The sequence below is a fragment of the Callospermophilus lateralis genome, chromosome 6, assembly GCF_048772815.1.
Source record: "Callospermophilus lateralis isolate mCalLat2 chromosome 6, mCalLat2.hap1, whole genome shotgun sequence".
NCBI classification, from domain to species: Eukaryota; Metazoa; Chordata; class Mammalia; order Rodentia; family Sciuridae; genus Callospermophilus; species Callospermophilus lateralis.
In genome coordinates, this window is record NC_135310.1 from 122,817,251 (window position 1) to 122,835,207 (window position 17,957).

General features: G+C 55.1%; 2 protein-coding genes across 4 annotated transcripts in view; one reads left to right on the plus strand and one right to left on the minus strand.

Annotated features, from left to right (window-relative positions):
- Window positions 1–13,886, plus strand: part of Tnxb (tenascin XB) — a 57,053-nt gene extending 43,167 nt beyond the window's left edge. For all 3 annotated transcript variants that reach the window (XM_076858899.1, XM_076858900.1, XM_076858901.1), the window contains 21 exons: window positions 1,047–1,364; window positions 1,577–1,885; window positions 2,401–2,724; window positions 4,679–4,996; window positions 5,330–5,680; window positions 6,244–6,531; window positions 6,937–7,215; window positions 8,636–8,923; window positions 9,833–10,141; window positions 10,397–10,732; window positions 10,934–11,056; window positions 11,177–11,320; window positions 11,517–11,636; window positions 11,726–11,869; window positions 11,963–12,093; window positions 12,212–12,344; window positions 12,430–12,581; window positions 12,693–12,789; window positions 12,879–13,040; window positions 13,115–13,278; window positions 13,596–13,886. In XM_076858899.1, coding sequence (XP_076715014.1) covers window positions 1,047–1,364; window positions 1,577–1,885; window positions 2,401–2,724; window positions 4,679–4,996; window positions 5,330–5,680; window positions 6,244–6,531; window positions 6,937–7,215; window positions 8,636–8,923; window positions 9,833–10,141; window positions 10,397–10,732; window positions 10,934–11,056; window positions 11,177–11,320; window positions 11,517–11,636; window positions 11,726–11,869; window positions 11,963–12,093; window positions 12,212–12,344; window positions 12,430–12,581; window positions 12,693–12,789; window positions 12,879–13,040; window positions 13,115–13,278; window positions 13,596–13,697 — 4,592 coding nt within the window. In that variant the 3' untranslated portion in view covers window positions 13,698–13,886. The remainder of the gene's footprint in view (window positions 1–1,046; window positions 1,365–1,576; window positions 1,886–2,400; window positions 2,725–4,678; window positions 4,997–5,329; window positions 5,681–6,243; window positions 6,532–6,936; window positions 7,216–8,635; window positions 8,924–9,832; window positions 10,142–10,396; window positions 10,733–10,933; window positions 11,057–11,176; window positions 11,321–11,516; window positions 11,637–11,725; window positions 11,870–11,962; window positions 12,094–12,211; window positions 12,345–12,429; window positions 12,582–12,692; window positions 12,790–12,878; window positions 13,041–13,114; window positions 13,279–13,595) is intronic.
- A 28-nt stretch (window positions 13,887–13,914) lies between these two features.
- Window positions 13,915–16,459, minus strand: Cyp21a2 (cytochrome P450 family 21 subfamily A member 2). The gene is made up of 10 exons (XM_076859538.1): window positions 16,258–16,459; window positions 16,087–16,176; window positions 15,819–15,973; window positions 15,613–15,708; window positions 15,415–15,516; window positions 15,232–15,318; window positions 14,882–15,082; window positions 14,483–14,661; window positions 14,301–14,404; window positions 13,915–14,177 (listed from the first exon to the last, which is right to left on the minus strand). The coding sequence occupies exons 1-10, from the start codon at window positions 16,457–16,459 to the stop codon at window positions 13,915–13,917; spliced, it is 1,479 nt and encodes a 492-aa protein (XP_076715653.1).
- Window positions 16,460–17,957: the final 1,498 nt, after the last annotated feature.

Below are 17,957 nucleotides of genomic sequence, written 5' to 3' on the forward strand. Positions count from 1 at the left end.
GTCCCTGGGTCAGCCCTTGAGTAGCAAATTCCTCCAAACAAAGTGATAAGATCTTCTCTTGGAATTTTTGCTAAGAATTCTGCTTGCAGCCCTGATTTCTTTCAGAGGAATCTAGTGGAGATTTCTCTTGGGTCTCTAGTAAAGTTGACAGGGGGCCATGAGGAAAGGGGGCAGGTACCCAGGGCATCTCCTTCACTGTACACCCCAAAACTTCATGGTTCAGGTATCACCAGACTTATGTCTCCAATAGATCACCAAACCTGTGGGTGGCAGGATCCAGGCCCTGAGGGGGTTGGATGAGACCTTGAAAATGGCAGACTGACAAATTCCTGAGTAATGGGGAGCAGTGGGGAGGCAGGCCATAAACAAGAAAGTACAGCAAGGAGATGATTTTGTGATAGGGAAGCCTGGAGGACAGGCCAGGACCAGGCAGGGACTCCTAAGCCAGCATGTCCCCAAATACCAGGAACAGCCAAGACCTGGTGTGAGCTTCCAGGTAGAGAAGCCAGTAGGGAGGTAGTAATCCTGGTGACAGGAGACAGTGCCACTCTAGAGCCCTGCAACTGGAGGAAGGGGAGTGAGGCAGCAAGGAGGAATTAGGAAAGAGGCTGGGAGGGACACTCTCTAAGTCTGATGGCAGCTGGGAGAGGGACAGGTTCAGGGCACTCTCCAGTTTCTGGCTTGGGAGGAGTGTTCTGAGGTTCTTTGGGAGCAAAGACCTGATCCAGGTAGATGAGGAGGTAGCCAGGAGACCTCAGTGGAGGGAGACCCAGGGTACAGTGACCAAGTGGGCCCTTCTCAAGAGGCAGGTGCTGGAGGAAGGAGAAGTTATGTGGGTGGTTGATAGATGGTGGCAGTTGGTAGATGGTGGGTGAGGGCTAAGAACGGGGATGTGGAAGGAGCAGGAAGGGGACATGTCAGTGGTGCCTTGGCCAGCATCACTCTGCTCCTTGGTGCTTTATTTGTTGTAAGTGCTGCTTTGGCTGCTTAACTGAGAGGGCAGAAGAGATCTCACTGTCCCTGTATGTGTGTGTGTCCCTCTGCAGAGGATGAAGCAATGACCACGCAAGTAACACCCACCACAACCCCCGAGCCTCCTCTCAGGCCACGCCTAGGGCAGCTGACTGTGACAGATGCTACCCCTGACTCCCTGAGCCTCTCCTGGACAGTCCCTGAAGGACAGTTTGACCACTTCCTGGTCCAGTACAAGAATGGGGACGGGCAGCCCAAGGTGGTGCGGGTGCCAGGACATGAGGACGAGGTCACCATCTCAGGGCTGGAGCCAGACCACAAGTACAAGATACACCTGTATGGCTTCCACAGTGGCCAGCGCACAGGCCCCGTCTCTGTCATTGGGGTGACAAGTGAGTGGATGCTGGGAGCCCCAGGGTAGGACCCAGTGGGAGGTTGACTCCAACTCTTGGGTAACAGCTGAGCAGGGAACATGTGTCCTGGTCAGGGAAGGACCGCAGGGACTTGTGCTGTGCTGGGAGCTGCCCCCAGTTCCACCCAGCTGCCCTTGACCTGAAGACATTTCCCAGGAAACCTGCTTTACCCTGTCTCTCTCTTCCCTCAGCCCCCAGCCCCACAGAACCCAGCACAGAGGCCCCAGAGCCCACTGAGGAGCCACTCCTGGGGGAGCTGACAGTAGCAGGCTCCTCCCCTGACTCCCTGAGCCTCTCCTGGACTGTGCCCCAGGGCCACTTTGACTCCTTCACCATCCAGTACAAGGACAGGGTTGGGCGGCCCCAGGTGGTGCGTGTTGGAGGAGAGGAGAGAGAGGCCACTGTGGGGGACCTGGAGCCTGGACGCAAGTACAAGATGCACCTGTATGGCCTCCATCAGGGCCGCCGTGTGGGCCCCGTGTCTACTCTGGGCATGACTGGTGAGTGAAGGTCAAGTGGCCTTTAGGTTGGTTCTTAGGGAAATGGAGTCTCCAGTATTTCCTCTGCTGAAGATCCAGGTCCCCAGGCCCCTAGGCCTCTAATCCTCCCACCCCATCCTTGAGACAGGTATGTTCTGTGGGGACAGGGAGAGCTAGTCAGGGAACTGAGCAGAGAACAGTGGCAGAGGCTTGGTCAGTAACCACAGGCCTGCTCTTGTCTGAGGCTATGGCCCCCTTTTTACCTTCCCTGGGGTTGACCTCTGTCTCCTTCTGGAAAAAGAAGGGCCATAGGGATTTCTGCTGTGCTGGGAGCTGTCCCCAGTTCCACCCACTGATCTTGAGCTTGGGCATGCTTGTCAGCTGAACAGGGCCTCCCAGCTCCAAGGATGAACTTGGGCTTGTCTAAACTGACCTCAGTACCCCCAGTGGTGGCTGTGGCTCCTCCCTTCTTCTCCCCAAGACCTGAGCACACTTCCCAGGGAACCTGCCTCACCCTCTCTCTTTCACCTTCTCAGCTGCAGTGGAGGAGACCCCCATCCCCACAGAACCCAGCACAGAAGCCCCAGAGTCCACTGAGGAGCCACTCCTGGGGGAGCTGACAGTGACAGGCTCCTCCCCTGACTCCCTGAGCCTCTCCTGGACTGTGCCCCAGGGCCAGTTTGACTCCTTCACCATCCAGTACAAGGACAGGGGTGGGCAGCCCCAAGTGGTACGAGTTGGAGGAGAGGAGAGAGAGGCCACTGTGGGGGACCTGGAACCTGGACGCAAGTACAAGATGCACCTGTACGGACTCCACCAGGGCCACCGTGTCGGTCCCATGTCCACCGTGGGTGTCACTGGTGAGTGAATGTGGGGAGGGGCAGGGCAGGGAAGAGCAGTGTTGGAAGTTCTTTGATTCTCCACCAGCCTTACAAAAACAAAACTTTCCCAGCAGCAATGCTGCTTGTGCATATCTGAGTGCCTTGTGCATCTGCAGATTTGTATTCATCAGGTTGGGGCTGGAGCCTGATATTCTACATTCCTATCAAGGTTTGTTGCCTCTGGTGCCCTGGTAAACCTCCTCACAACAGAGCAATGTTATAGTCCCTTGCAATTCATTGCTAAGAATTTTGCTTGCATCCCTGATTCCTCAGAGAGGCTCCACCTCTGTGGAGTTTCCTGGAAGCCATGAAGAAAGAGGGAAGGTAAAGGGGCACAGCATCTTCTCTGTGCACCTGTAATCCCATTGTAGGATAGTGACAGATCTTTGGTCTATGGGTATACTGTTTATTCCACAGTGAATTTCATGCCCTTATCCAGGCACTGTGGAGTTCATTCACCTGTGATGCATGAATGAATTTATGCTGCTTGTGGAGCAGGATAGTGAGTCATTCTGTAACAGTGTTGGGAAAGAAATGGTTTAGGATCTTGCTAGGTGTTAGGTGACTTGTGGGAGACTAGGAGGCATGTTTGGCTCCGAATTGGATGCTGTCAGGAAGAGGGCTCAACTTTATCACTGGGAATCTTACCAAGTCTTATCTGTGGGGAGGTCTCTAGAGGGAGGCCAAAGCTCAGACTCTATCAGCAGCCATCACTCAGATTTGCTGGATGGGGCTGTTGGGTCATGTCTGTGGTTTGGTGAATGTTCAAGTTTGTGTGTGGAGACATGATTCCAGGATGGCTCTGTTTTTAAGCTATTCTGGTGACAGATGTCTATGTGGATGACCCATTAAACTATCTATGCTCAACTGGACCACACAGGACTGAGCTGTGCCAGGCCAGCTTTGAGCAAGCAAGGTCAGCTGAGAGAGTGGGCAGCTCACATTGTTAGCTCACATTGCTGCTTTTTTCTCTCTCAGGGTAAAGTTTTGAAAGAGACATATACAAGTTCACATTTTTGTTGGGCTCAATTCAGGGTGACAGGCAGAAAGCCAGAAAGTATAGTAGAGGGGGATGAGCCTGAATGAGGCAGGGACTCCCAAGCTAACATGCCTACAGGGAGCTGAAGCTTATCAGGCATTAGCCTGGCAACAGCTTTAGAAAGTGGGTATCAGGTAAATGTCCCAACTGGTGCAGAGACCATGAGGATAGAGAGAGCATGGCACACAAGAGAGGATTTTGTAAGATGTCTTCAAGGTACAGGGATGGCCCTGAGGTATGGGTGGAGAGATGGGAGAAGCTCAGGAGGCCTGAGGGGTATGGTTGCCCAGTTCTCTGCCGAATGTTGGCATCTGATGTGAACATACCAAGCTCAGGCCATGTTAAATATGGCGGGGGCAGGTGAGCCCAGAGTCAGGAAGGGCAGTAGGGAGGAAACAATCCAAGTGAGAAGAGACAGTGGCCACCCCAGGGCCTGCAGCTAGAGGAGCTTAGGAAGGAGTCTGGGACATCCTCTGAGTCTGATGGCAGCTGGGAGAGGGACAGGTCCAGGGCACTCCCCAGTTTCTGGCTTGGATGGGGTATTCTGAGGCTCTTTGGGAGCAAAGACCGGAACCAGGCGGATGAGGAGGTGGCCAGGAGACCCCAGTGGAGGGAGGCCCAGGGTACAGTGACCAAGTGGGCCCTTCTCAAGAGGCAGGTGCTGGAGGGAGGAGAAGTTATGTGGGTGTTGATAGATGGTGGCAGTTAGTAGATGGTGGGTGAGGGCTAGGAACGGGGATATGGAAGGAGCAGGAAGGGGACATGTCAGTGGTGCCTTGGCCAGCATCACTCTGCTCCTTGGTGCTTTATTTGTTGTAAATGCTGCTTTGGCTGCTTAACTGAGAGGGCAGAAGAGATCTCACTGTCCCTGTATGTGTGTGTGTCCCTCTGCAGAGGATGAAGCAATGACCACGCAAGTAACACCCACCACAACCCCCGAGCCTCCTCTCAGGCCACACCTAGGGCAGCTGACTGTGACAGATGCTACCCCTGACTCCCTGAGCCTCTCCTGGACAGTCCCTGAAGGACAGTTTGACCACTTCCTGGTCCAGTACAAGAATGGGGACGGGCAGCCCAAGGTGGTGCGGGTGCCAGGACATGAGGACGAGGTCACCATCTCAGGGCTGGAGCCAGACCACAAGTACAAGATGCACCTGTATGGCTTCCACAGTGGCCAGCGCATAGGCCCTGTCTCTGTCATTGGGGTGACAAGTGAGTGGATGCTGGGAGCCCCAGGGTGGGACCCAGTGGGAGGTTGACTCCAACTCTTGGGTAACAGCTGAGCAGGGAACATTTGTCCTGGTCAGGGAAGGACCGCAGGGACTTGTGCTGTGCTGGGAGCTGCCCCCAGTTCCATCCAGTTGACCTTGAGCTTGGGCATGCTTGTCAGCTGAGCAGGGCCTCTCAGCCCCAAGGATGAACTTGGGCTTGTCTAAACTGACCTCAGTACCCCCAGTGGTGGCCGTGGCTTCTCTCTTCTTCTCCCCAAGACCTGAGTGCATCTCCTAGAGAGCCTGCCTCACCTTCTCTGTCTCTCCTTCTCAGCTGCAGTGGAGAAGACCCCTAGCCCCACAGAGGTGGAGGAGACCCCCAGGCCCACAGAACCCAGCACAGAGGCCCCAGAGCCCACTGAGGAGCCACTCCTGGGGGAGCTGACAGTGACAGGTGCCTCCCCTGACTCCCTGAGCCTCTCCTGGACTGTGCCCCAGGGCCAGTTTGACTCCTTCACCATCCAGTACAAGGACAGGGATGGGCAGCCCCAGGTGGTACGTATTGGAGGAGAGGAGAGAGAGGCCACTGTGGGGGACCTGGAGCCTGGACGCAAGTACAAGATGCACCTGTATGGACTCCACCAGGGCCACCGCGTGGGTCCTGCATCTGCTGTCGGGGTGACCTGTAAGTAAGGGGCGGGCCCTTCATTCTGGGGTCCCCTCTGTTTTTTTTTTCTTTTTTCTTTTTTGGATATCAACACCTTATCACTGGATCTCTTGGTTCCTATTTTCTTAAATATTACTAATGATGTTGCTTGTCCTTGAGTTGAATATAATTTATCACTTCATTTGTGGTGAAATGGGCGTGTAGTTCATGCCCCATTTATTGTGGCTTCCCTCCATTATCCAGAACTTCTAAGTCACTCTATTTCTCATTAATTGCACCCTCAGGTTCCATGACTGGATATTTTAATGACTCCAAATGTGCTCCAGGTTTGGGCTGTGTAGATTTGAATCTGCCTCCAAGCGTGCTAACTGTGATTTTGCAAGCTTTTCTTAACCCCTGTGGCCTCAGATCCTGCAGTATGGGGTGGTAATTTTATTAGCACTTTGTTGGGAGTTAGGTGCACTCTCAGGTGTGAACTGCTTACAGCAAAGCCTGGGATACAGGGAAGAGGTTATGGGGAAAGAATCCTCTCCCTTGAGCAGTTCCTGCCTCTATCCTCAGCCTCTTCTGCTCTTTTCCAGCCTCCCTCTCTACCCAGACTCCCGTGGAGCCCCACCTTGGGGACCTGGCTGTGGCAGCTGTGACCTTGGACACTGTGCACCTCTCATGGACCGTAGCCCAGGGCCCCTTTGACTCCTTCCTGGTCCAGTACAAGGATGCACAGGGGCAGCTCCAGGCAGTTCCCGTGAATAGAGACCTCCGTGAGGTTACTGTCTCGGGTCTGGACCCCGCCCGCAAGTACAGGTTCTTGCTCTTTGGACTCCTGGATGGGAAGCGCCATGGCCCAGTCTCTGTGGATGCCAAGACCCGTGAGTGGAGGACAGAGGCCTCCTTTGTCTCTGGAGCTCATGGCCTGCTCCGCCCCCTTGTGGTGACTGTTGGGATTTCATATTTCTGTGCCTCACACTCCAGACCTTAGGACCTCAGGACCCATTTATTTATCAGATTTACTGAAATCCAGACCCTGAGCTTCTCTTCCCCCACCCCACTCCCATCCTTATCCCTACCCTGCCTACATCCCATTCCAGGAGACCCTTAGTTTCTTTGCTGACTTTCTTTTTTTTTTTTTTTTTGCAGTGCTTTTGTACCTATGTCCATTTGTTCCCTCATGTCCTCCATAACCATAGAGCATAGCACACACACACACACACAGCAGTCTCTCTGCTTCCATCTCTGTGGCCATCACTCTCCATACAGCTCCCTCTCTTTTCCAGTCCCAGACAAGAAACCCTCTCCCCGCCTGGGAGAGCTGACAGTGACAGATGTGACCCCTGACTCCATGGGCCTCTCATGGACGGTCCCTGAAGGTGAATTTGACTCCTTTGTGATCCAGTACAAGGACAGGGATGGGCAGCCCCAGGTGGTTCCTGTGGCCGCAGACCAGCGTAAGGTCACCATCCCCAGCCTAGAGCCAAATAGGAAATACAAGTTCCTGCTGTATGGCCTGGCAGGCAGGAAGCGGCTGGGCCCCCTCTCTGCTGATGGCACCACAGGTAAGCAAGCCCCTGGCCCTGCCTCCTGCCCTTTCCAGAGCTGCCTCTTATTTGAGAGCCCAGAGTTGACAGCATAGCCTTCCCAGGAAATATATTCTCTCTTCAGCCTGGGCATAGCAACCATAACACCAAAAGAAAGTCCCTACTGTGTGTTAAACACAATTGTGAGCATTTCACATGCACTATTACCTTCATTCATAAACTGCTGCTGAAGGACTAAGAAGTAGGCTTTGGGCCGACCTGTGTTCAGATTCCAACTTCAGCCCTCTCCAGCCATGTGGCCATGGACATTGGCTTCCTCACCTGCGTGATGGTGATGAATAATCCCCACTGGCACTCAGTTTGCCCATCCTTCTTCTTCCATCCCAACCCTGAGGCAAGAGGTGGAAAGTAAGGGAGGGCTTGGCTGAAGAAAGACTGGAAAAATCTGGTATCCTTGAGCCCATGACTCAGCCCCCTGAGAAAAGGGTGGAGTGGGTCACTGACCCTTACCCACTCCCAGGACCATGAGTCATCCTGGCCAGCCAGTCAGGGCTTGGGGCCCCACACTCCATTATTATTTTTTTTTGGGGGGGGGTACTGGGGATTGAACTCAGGGGCACTCAACCATTGAGCCACATCTCCAGCACTATTTTGTATTTTATTTAGAGACAGGGTCTCACTGAGTTGCTTAGTGCCTCGCTATTGCTGAGGCTGGCTTTGAATTCACGATCCTCTTGCCTCAGCCTCCTGAGCTGCTGGGCTTATAGGCATGTGCCACTGTGCCCAACCAGATTCCATTTTTCTTTACCCCAAACTCTCACTTGGAGACTACATATGGGTTCCTCTGATCTCTATCAACAGCCATCCCCATATGGGAGAGTTTCCTTTTCTCTGTTCTTTGTTCTTCCAGCTCTGCCCTACCCCAGCTGCCCTGGTCCAGTAGGATTAGTTTGGGACTGGGGAAGCAGGTGGGGGGATGGTTCAGGCTGATGGCCATGGCAGGAGATAAGGCTGAGCAGTGATAGAAGCTGTGAGCTGCCTGGCTGCCCAACCCAGGTCTCCCACATGGGGGTGTCTGACAATCCAGACATCCTCTGAGAGTCTCTCAGCTCTGACCACAGCCCTGCTCAGAGGCTAGAGGTCAGAGGAAATTAAGGTCCCCCTCTGTACCACCCTTCTCTGGTGAGATGATCTTTATGTTTACTGTCCCCTTGAACACAGCAGGGAGGGAGCAGAGATGGGAAGGGGGGTGGGCAGTGGCCTCCAGAGGGAGGACAGGGCTGCTATCCCTCATCCTGCAGAGCAGGCCTATTCATCCTTAGGTGGCTGTCCCAGAGACCACCTGGGGACCTTTCCAAGACCCTTATACCTCCCAGGAGTTGCCAGGGCTTGGGGTCAGGCAGGTCTTAATGAGGATTCTCCCTTATGCTCTCCACAGCTCCCCTGGAGAAAACCCGGCAGCCCCCACCGCACCTAGGGGAACTAGCAGTGACTGAGGAGACCTCAGACTCCCTGCGCCTGTCCTGGACTGTGGCCCAGGGCCCCTTTGACTCCTTCCTAGTCCAGTATAAGGACACCAATGGGCAGTCCCAGGCAGTGCCTGTGGCCGCAGACCAGCTTGAAGTCACCATAGAGGGCCTGAAACCTGGCAGGAAATACAAGTTTCTGCTCTATGGACTAGTTGGAGGAAAGCGCCTGGGCCCAGTCTCCGTCCTGGGAATGACAGGTGAGGCCTAAGGCTGTCCTGCTTGGCACTAGCAGGTAGCTTCCTTGCACCTTTGTGCTAAAGACTGACAGGAGTGGACAGGCCAGGAGAGGGAGCCTTGACCAGGGCCCAAGGAAAAGGAAAGTTTGCCACTAAGTCAGGCTGCCATTGATTACAGAGTTAGACAAAAGCGGAGCCAGGACAGGCGAGAAGGAAAGGTCTTGGTGGTGGTTCCCTTACTCGCTGACCCCAGTTTTTGCTCCATCATGTGGCTTCCCCCCACTACTCTGTTGGGGTATCTGTTAACCTCCAGACTGGGGCAAACTTTCCTGCCATGGATGAGGCAGGAGCATTTCCTCAAATGGAAAATCACTGGGAAACACAACAAATGAGGGACACAGAAGCCAATAGATGTGGCTGCATTTGTGGGGCAGGCTCCTCTTCCAGAGGTCACTGACATCCACATCAGGTCTGCCAGGTTAGAGGCAGCTGGTGTGACTGGCCTATCACAGCCCAGCCCACCCTCAGCTGTTCTCAGAAAGAATACCATGTGTCCCAAGCCCCAAGCCCCATGATTGCCAGGCAGTCAGTTCAGGGTGGAGCCTGTGCAGACATCTAGAGGAGAGGCTGGATGGGATTGGGTAGGGAAAGGGAAAATACGTCCTTGATCCAGACACAGCACAGGATACCTGGAAAGAGGATGAGGTCACAGCAGCTTTCCAATCAGGGAACAAGCCTCAGGTATGTCAGGAATAAGTCAGATTTAAGAGATGGAAAGTCCTAGAAGAACTTAGCCCCTCTCTTCTCTCTACCTGATAGCCTAATCAGAACTACAAAGTCCCCACCCCGGCCTTGGGCCAGCAAGATGGAAAAAGCAGAGCCCCGTGGCACTTCCACTTAACTTCTTCTCTGGGCTCCCCACCCCCACAGCCCCAGAAGAGGACACACCAGCCCCAGAAGCCCCTGAGCCCTCTGAAGCACCGAAGCTGGGGGTGCTGGCTGTGACCGAGGCAACCCCAGACTCACTGCGCCTGTCGTGGAGTGTGGTCCAGGGCCCCTTTGACTCCTTTGTGGTCCAGTATCTGGACACAGATGGGCAGCCCCAGGCCCTGCTTGTGGATGGTGATCAGAACAAGGTCCTCATCTCAGGCCTGGAGCCCAACACCTCTTACCAGTTCTCCCTCTATGGTCTCCATGAAGGGATGCGTCGAGGGCCCATCTCCACAGAGGGCACCACAGGTGGGCCAGGCCTGGGTTGAACCGGGTAAGGGGGCCCCCAGATATGGGGATCACTTGAGAGCTTGAAGTGGTGCCCAGGAGAAGGCACGCCAATGGACTCTAGGGTAGCTCTTTGCTCTGCTCCTACCCGCAGCCACTAAAGGAGTCCTTTACCAGCTCTACTGTTGTCAGAGAAATATGCCAGGGCAGTGGCAGAAGGCCACTGGGCTGGTGTGTATCTGTCTCCAACCTTTCTTTCCCATCTGTTCCTCCCAGGGCCTCCTCCTGCTGGTCTGACCCCAGGAGACCCAGGGCCCCGCCTGTCTCATCTGTCAGTGACTGATGTGACCACCAGTTCGCTACGGCTCAACTGGGAGGCCCCACTTGGAGCCTTTGATTCCTTCCTACTCCGCTTTGGGGTTCCATCACCAAGCACCCTGGAGCCACGTCCACGTCCTCTGCTGCAACGGGAGCTGATGGTGCCTGGGACGAGGCGCTCAGCAGTGCTCCGAGACCTGCGCCCTGGGACCCTGTACAGCCTTACTCTCTATGGGCTACGAGGGCCTCACAAGGCTGACAGCATCCAAGGCACTGCCCGGACCCTCAGCCCAAGTAAGGCACCCACTAAAATGGACCTGGTACCTCAGCCAGAGGGAGGCTGGGGAGTGCGTAGGAGGCATGGAGGATTCTTGAGAGCAATTTCCATTCCTAAGAAAAGGTGTGGTGGGCACTTCTGGAGCCAGGAGGCCCAGGAGAAAGGGAGGGAACCTCCCTGCCCCTGCCCTCACCATCATCCTTTGCTCCCATCCTCAGTTCTGGAGAGTCCACGTGACCTCCAATTCAGCGAAATTGGGGAGACCTCAGCCATGGTCAGCTGGGTGCCACCACCATCCAGGGTGGACAGCTTCAAAGTTTCCTACCAGCTGGCAGATGGAGGTAACGCTTTTCTGACCATGTCCTCATCTGCTCTCTCATCTCTCCTGCCCCTGCCCTCTGTCCACCCCCAGTTGCTATGGAGTTCCCTGGGTAACCTCCTAGCCCCCAATATGTTTTCAGGGGAGCCGCAGAGTGTGCAGGTGGATGGCCGGGCCCAGACCCAGAAAATTCAGGGGCTGATCCCAGGTGCTCGCTACGAGGTGACAGTGGTCTCTGTCCGAGGCTTTGAGGAGAGTGAGCCTCTCACAGGCTTCCTCACCACTGGTGAGAGGGACTGGGCCAACGCAGCAGGTGGAGGGAGAGAAAATGAGGGTGTGGGCAGGAGCCTGGAAGGAACCCAAGGGGAAGGGAGGGGAGGCACTGGAGCTCTGACTGTGGACAAGGGAGTAGCCAGTGAGTTCGGGAAGGTTAGGAGTAGGGACAGTGGTGGAGACCCCTCTGAGCCCCTCCCCTCTCCCAGTTCCTGATGGCCCCACTGAGCTGCGTGCACTGAACTTGACTGAGGGATCCACTCTGCTGCACTGGAAGCCCCCCCAGAACCCCGTGGACAAATACAACGTCCAGGTCACAGCCCCAGGGGGTGAGCAGAGCTGAAGACTCCTTCTACATGGGATTGTTGGGGGTAGGAGAGTAGAGAGTGGCAGGAGCTGACACCACCCCCATTCCCAGCCCCATCTCTGCAGGACTCCGCCCCGGGCAGTGCTATGGACTACCCCCTGCGCGACCTGGTACTCCACACCAACTACACTGCCACTGTGCGCGGCCTCCGGGGACCCAACTTCACCTCCCCAGCCAGCATCACCTTCACCACAGGTACAGCCTGGGGTATGTGAAATGGGTAAGGAGAAGGGAAAAGGAGCTGGGCAGGCCTCATCCCCATTATCTCTTCCCATCTTCCCCTCCCAGGGTTGAAGGCTCCCCTGGACTTGGAAACCAAGGAAGTGACTCCCCGAACAGCGCTGCTCACTTGGACTGAGCCCCAAGTCCTACCCACAGGCTATCTGCTCAGCTTTGATACCCCTGGCGGACAGACTCAGGTGCCCGCACCCCTACCCTATTGGCTACCTCCTTTCCCTGGATTGATTCGGAGGTGCTGGCTCTGGCTTCCTCAGAAGGTCTCTCCCTCCCCTGACCTATGTCTTGTCTGTCCCACAGGAGATCCTTCTCCCCTCAGGAATCACCTCACACCGGCTCCTTGGCCTCTTCCCTTCTACCTACTATAATGCACGGCTCCAGGCCGTGTGGGGCCAAAGCCTCACACCACCAGTATCCACCTCCTTCACCACTGGTACCCAGAACTGGGGCCTGCACTGGGTGGGCTGCAGGGTCTAAGGTTTGGAAAAAGGACAGGTTTCTCACGCTCCTCTCCCCAGGTGGATTGCGGATCCCCTTCCCCAGGGACTGTGGGGAGGAGATGCAGAATGGGCCCAGCACCTCCAGAACCACCACCATCTTCCTCAATGGCAATCGCGAGCGGCCCCTGAATGTGTTTTGTGACATGGAGACCGATGGGGGCGGCTGGCTGGTGGGTGCCAGCTGGTGGCTGCCCTCCTCTCTCACACCCCAGGGATCTGTGTAGGGCAGAGACTGCTGCCCCTGAAGCCAGAGACTAATGCTGTTCCCATCTGCCTCCCAGGTGTTCCAGCGACGCATGGACGGACAGACAGACTTCTGGAGAGATTGGGAGGATTATGCCCATGGCTTTGGGAACATCTCCAGGGAGTTCTGGCTGGGTCAGTGCCTCAGGGATTGGGGAACTAGGGAGGGGATGAAGGCCCTGTGGACATGTGGTCTCTGATGAAGCACCCACCCCTACCCCCAGGCAATGAGGCCCTGCACAGCCTGACACAGGCTGGTGATTACTCCATGCGTGTGGACCTGCGGGCTGGGGATGAGGCTGTGTTCGCCCAGTATGACTCCTTCCGAGTAGGATCAGCTGCTGAGAACTACCGCCTCCACCTGGAGGGCTACCATGGCACCGCAGGTAAGAGCAGGCCCAGGCCTGGGAGAGGGAGTGGGAAGGAGTGACCTCACCATTCCTTCCCATGCCCTGCCCAGGGGACTCCATGAGCTACCACAGTGGCAGTGTCTTTTCGGCCCGTGATCGAGACCCCAACAACTTGCTCATTTCCTGCGCTGTCTCCTACCGTGGGGCATGGTGGTACAGGAACTGCCACTATGCCAACCTCAATGGGCTCTACGGGAGCACAGTGGACCACCAGGTGAGAGGCTGGGGAGGCAGCAGGGCTTCAGTGACTGGGGCTTGGTTGCTTGGGATGTGACAGAGTTGCTTATGCCTCAGGGCCCCATCTGTGAAATGGGATAATAACGTCAACCTTGCTGAGTTATCCCAATAAGATGATTTATTGTGTAAAAAAGGCCAGCTCAGGATTAAACCTCAGTCCTGGGCAGCTGAGGATTGCTATGGAAGGGATCAGGGTACCAGGAGAGTGGATAGATCTCTGGGAATCACTTCCTAAAGGGGCAGGGGTAGGGACAGACGAGATATCCAGATTTGACTCTTGACAAACTTTCCCAGGGAGTGAGCTGGTACCACTGGAAGGGCTTCGAGTTCTCTGTACCCTTTACGGAAATGAAGCTAAGACCAAGAAGCTATCGGTCCCCTGTAGGGGGAGGCTGAGCTGCTGCCCACCTCTCTCACACCCCAGTATGACTGCCGAGCACTGAGGGGTCACACCCAGAGAAGAGCCAGGGATGCCTTCACCTCCCAGCCACCAGAGGAAGCCTTCTCTGCCTGTGACCTCACAGCATCATGTTTACAGGGGGGAGGGGGAGGGGTTTCTATGGGAGCAATAAAGGAGAAACTGAGGCACCTGGCTGGCACTGATCCTGCCCCATCACTGGCACTGGTCATGCCCTGGGGCCCCCAGGTCCCGGGGCTGCAGCCGCACCTGGAAGGGCTGCATCAGGAGGTTCACACCACTGTAGGGCTGGGGCTGCAGAGAGGGCAGGGCACCCTCAGGCAGCAGCGTGAAGGCCTGGAGCAGGTGGGCCAGCACCATGAAGAGTTCCACACGCGCCAGCGGTTCTCCTAGGCACACACGTGCCCCACAGCCAAAGGATGTCACTTTAGGGTTCTTGCCAGGCTTCAGGAATCGGTCTGTGAGCAGATAGGTGGATGGGACAGGGAGGTTTTTAGCAGTTATGAGCCTCCTCCACCTCCTATTCTCCCTCCTCCATTTCCTCCTTCACCTCCATGCCTGGCACCCGGCCCCCGACATACCAGGCCAGAACTCCTGTGGCCGCTCCCAGACCATCTCGTCAAGGTTGGCACCTTGGAGGTTAGGGATGATGACTGTATCCTCAGGGATGTCGTAGCCAAGGATGCTGAGGGAAGGTGGAGTTAGAGGCTGACCAGGACCCTGCTCAGGCCTTCCTCACTCATCCCTAACCCTTGGGACTCACCTGCTGGGCCGAATGGTGCGGTGGGGTAAGGCCAAGGGCACCACAGGCCGAAGGCGTAACACCTCTGAGATGGTGGCATTGAGCAAGGGCAGTCGCATTCGGTCCTTATATAAGACCTGGGAGCTTGAAGCCCCGGGCCCCAGTTGGAGGTCCAGCTCCTTCTGCAGTCGATGCTGAACCTGTGAGGCAAGGGTAAACCTGGAGACCAGGGACCAAGCTCCGCTGCTGCCCACTCACAACTGCCTGACCTCCAGCCACTCCCTCCAGATACCCGGCTGAGAATTGTGTTCCTTTGTTGAATGTAGCCCCCACCAGGGTGCAGCACTAAGAGGGAGCTGGGATCTTCTGACCCTGGCCAAGCTAACAGGAAGGAACCTTTTGCCCACTCCTGGCGCACACCTCAGGGTGGTGAAGCAAGAAAGCCACAGCCCAGGAGAGGGTGGTCGCTGTGGTCTCAGTGCCACCGATGAAAAGGTCCACCACGGCCATGTGCACGTGCCCTTCAAGGAGCTGTCCAGAACCACTGTCCTCTCTCGGCCGCCCCAGCTCTTGGAGCATGTAGTCTATCATGTCTCTCCACTGGCCTGTCACCAAACTCTCCTACAGAAAGTGGGGGAGTGACTGAGTTCCCAGCTTGGGGAGGGATGTGTGGGGGCAACAGGTCCAAAGGTGGACCCAGCAGTGATGCTGAGGCAGTAGTATCACCGGCCTGGGCTGAAGGGAGCCTGGGCCACTCATGTCACTCCCACCTTGTGCTGCCTCAGCTGCTGCTCTACAATTTTGTCCCTTTTTTCCATGATCTTCTTCAGCTTCCAGACCCCTGGGTTGGGGAAGAACTGGGCAAGGGTAGAAGGGGGAGGCAAGAGTGAGCTGCTGAGAAGGAGGCCTATTCCTCTAGCCTCCACCTACATGTCTGGACTCCACCTCCTCACCTTGAGGAAGGGAACCAAGTCCAAAATTTGGATGGACCAGTGGTTCCAAGCTTTCATGACATCCTGAACACAATTATAAATGGCATGTCCCAGGGCGTCATCCTGCCAGAAACGAAGGAATACTTTCAGTTTGGGACCAAGGAAGGGTCAGGGAAGGATTGAGGGGGAGGATGGAGGGGAAGGGAGGGCAACCTTTACCTTTTTTCCAAAAGTGAGGCAGCAGATGATGTTACAGGCAAAGAAAGAAAATTCCTTCTGGATGGCCAGGGGGGCACTGGCCTGGACTCTGAGGTGCTGTGGGGGAAGAGCAGGAGCTACACAGGCTGGCAGGGGAGCAAAGGGGCACTATGAGAGAGGGGAGCCTGACCCATGGGAAGGGCTGGGCTGCAGGAGCCCAGCTTCACCTCACAGAACTCCTGAGTCAGCTGCTTCAGCAGGGACTCCAAGGATTCACGGACACCCAGTAGCAGGGCTGAGCGGGCAAGTTTCTTTTGGGCCTTCCAGAGCAGGGAGTAGTCCCCTAGTGACAGGTCTGGATAGTTGTGAGACACCAGCTTGTCTGCAATGGGAATCACAGGGATGGATGGTAAGAACTGACCACAGAAGCCAAGGACCTGAACTTCTCCTGCCTCCCAAGTCCCTTTCTCCTTCAAGAATGCCCCCAGCTCTTACAGGATGGTACCCGGGGTCTGCCAGCGAAGTCTGCCCACTTTCTGACCATGGCTTCCTCGATGGCCCTGGTGGAGTTCAGCACCACGACATCTGGAGGGAGCCCAAGCAGGTGTCAGGAAGGGCAGGACCCCACCTAGCCTCCTATGGGACAAGGAGGGAGTGAGCGCTCACCCTGAAGCCCCAAGCGGAGCCTGTAGATGGGCCCAAGTTTCCGAGTGAGGCTGAGCAGATAGATGGGGAGGTTGGGTTGCAGAAAGTGCAGGAAGCCTGGGGCACGAGGAGGGAGGTGGAAGCCCCTGAGTTTCCTCTGGCCCCACAGCAGGCGGCTGCCAGCCAATAGTGTCAGCAGCAACAACAGCCCCAAAAACAGCATGGCTGGAGACCTGTGCGAGGCCCTGTCACAACCACTTATAACTCTTGAGCCCCCGCCTTGTTGCTTGGGTCATTTTGGCAGCCTTCCAGCCCCCACCTTCAGGACCCTTCCCACTGTCCTACCCACAGAGTGACACATTCCCAGGATGGTGACAGTCTTATAGACCTTGGAGATATCACATTTCAAAGGACATACCATCTATCAAGAAGATAGGAAGGGAAACAAAACCCTGACCTTTTTCAGCCAGAATCAGCTTTCCAGTTCCATGTCAGCCATGCAGGTCAATGTGTCCATCCCCAGCCCAGGCCCTCGCCCTCCATACCCACCTTGGACAATTTTACTGGTTTAAATTTGTCTCCAAGAGAAAAATAACAGTCCCTGCCTACTGTGTCCCTCCAGGATTGTTTGAAGGACAAAATGAGATGAAAATAGGGTTTTCTTTGTTTTTACTTTTAGATAGGGTGGCCATATGGCCTATTTTGCCTGGGGCATCCAAATATATACCTGTAGTCCCTGCGAAATTATTAATAGAGCCTCTTGCACTATCAGAAGTGTCCAGGAGGCAAAGAATTATAGAGGTCATCATTTAGAGCACCTAGCATGTAGCAGACTCTGTTCTATGTGCTTTCCCTGTATAAAGCAACCCTTCACAGACATGCTATACATAGAACATTAGTATTGTTCCCATTTTATAGATAAGGAACTGAAGATGAGAGGCTGAGTGGCTTCCCCAAAAACCAGAACAATCAGAAAGTGGTAGAGGCAGCATTCAGGCTTGTGATCAGGCTGCATAATCTGTACCTTTAACAGCTAGTGGTATCTCTCTTTGGTCCCAAGGAAAAATAACACACTTAAACTCGTGTGATAAAAATAAGAATTGTCATACAAATACAGAGATGTTTTGCAGAACCCAACAATAGGAAAGCAAGGAAGGGATCTCTGGCCTTGAAGACCAGGAATAGGAGGCAGAAAAAAAAATCCTGTTGGTGGCAGTTGCCTCCTCTGTCACTCCTCCCCTCTCTCCCCTGCTGGCAGAGAAGAGACATGCTTCCAGGCAGGCAGAGGGGGTTGCTGTTGGTGCCAGGGTCCACAGGTTACAGGGTCAGACCAAGAAGAGTGTAGATTCCCAGCATTATTGAGCATTAATACCAAAGTCCAGGAAGCAGCACAATAGCCAAAACTGACCAGGGGCTGCTCCTCTTCTGGAATTGTAGTCTTAAGGGATGGATTTTCACTGGATCAAGTAACTATCAGGGACTACTTTTGTGAGGAGGTAATTGGGGCTTAGAAAAGAGAGCTGCCTGAAGGTGAGAATTTAGGCTTTCCCCAGACTCCCTAGCTCTTCAGATAGCTCCTGGGACCCAGGGGGTCCCTCTCCCCTGGGGATTTATCCAGAGCACAGGCTGTGCTGCCAGAGAGCCCCAGTTGAAATCCCAGCAGTGCCACCTACTAGCTTGACCTTCTCTGCTGTTTGGTGTCTTAAAAGAGGCTCAGGCTC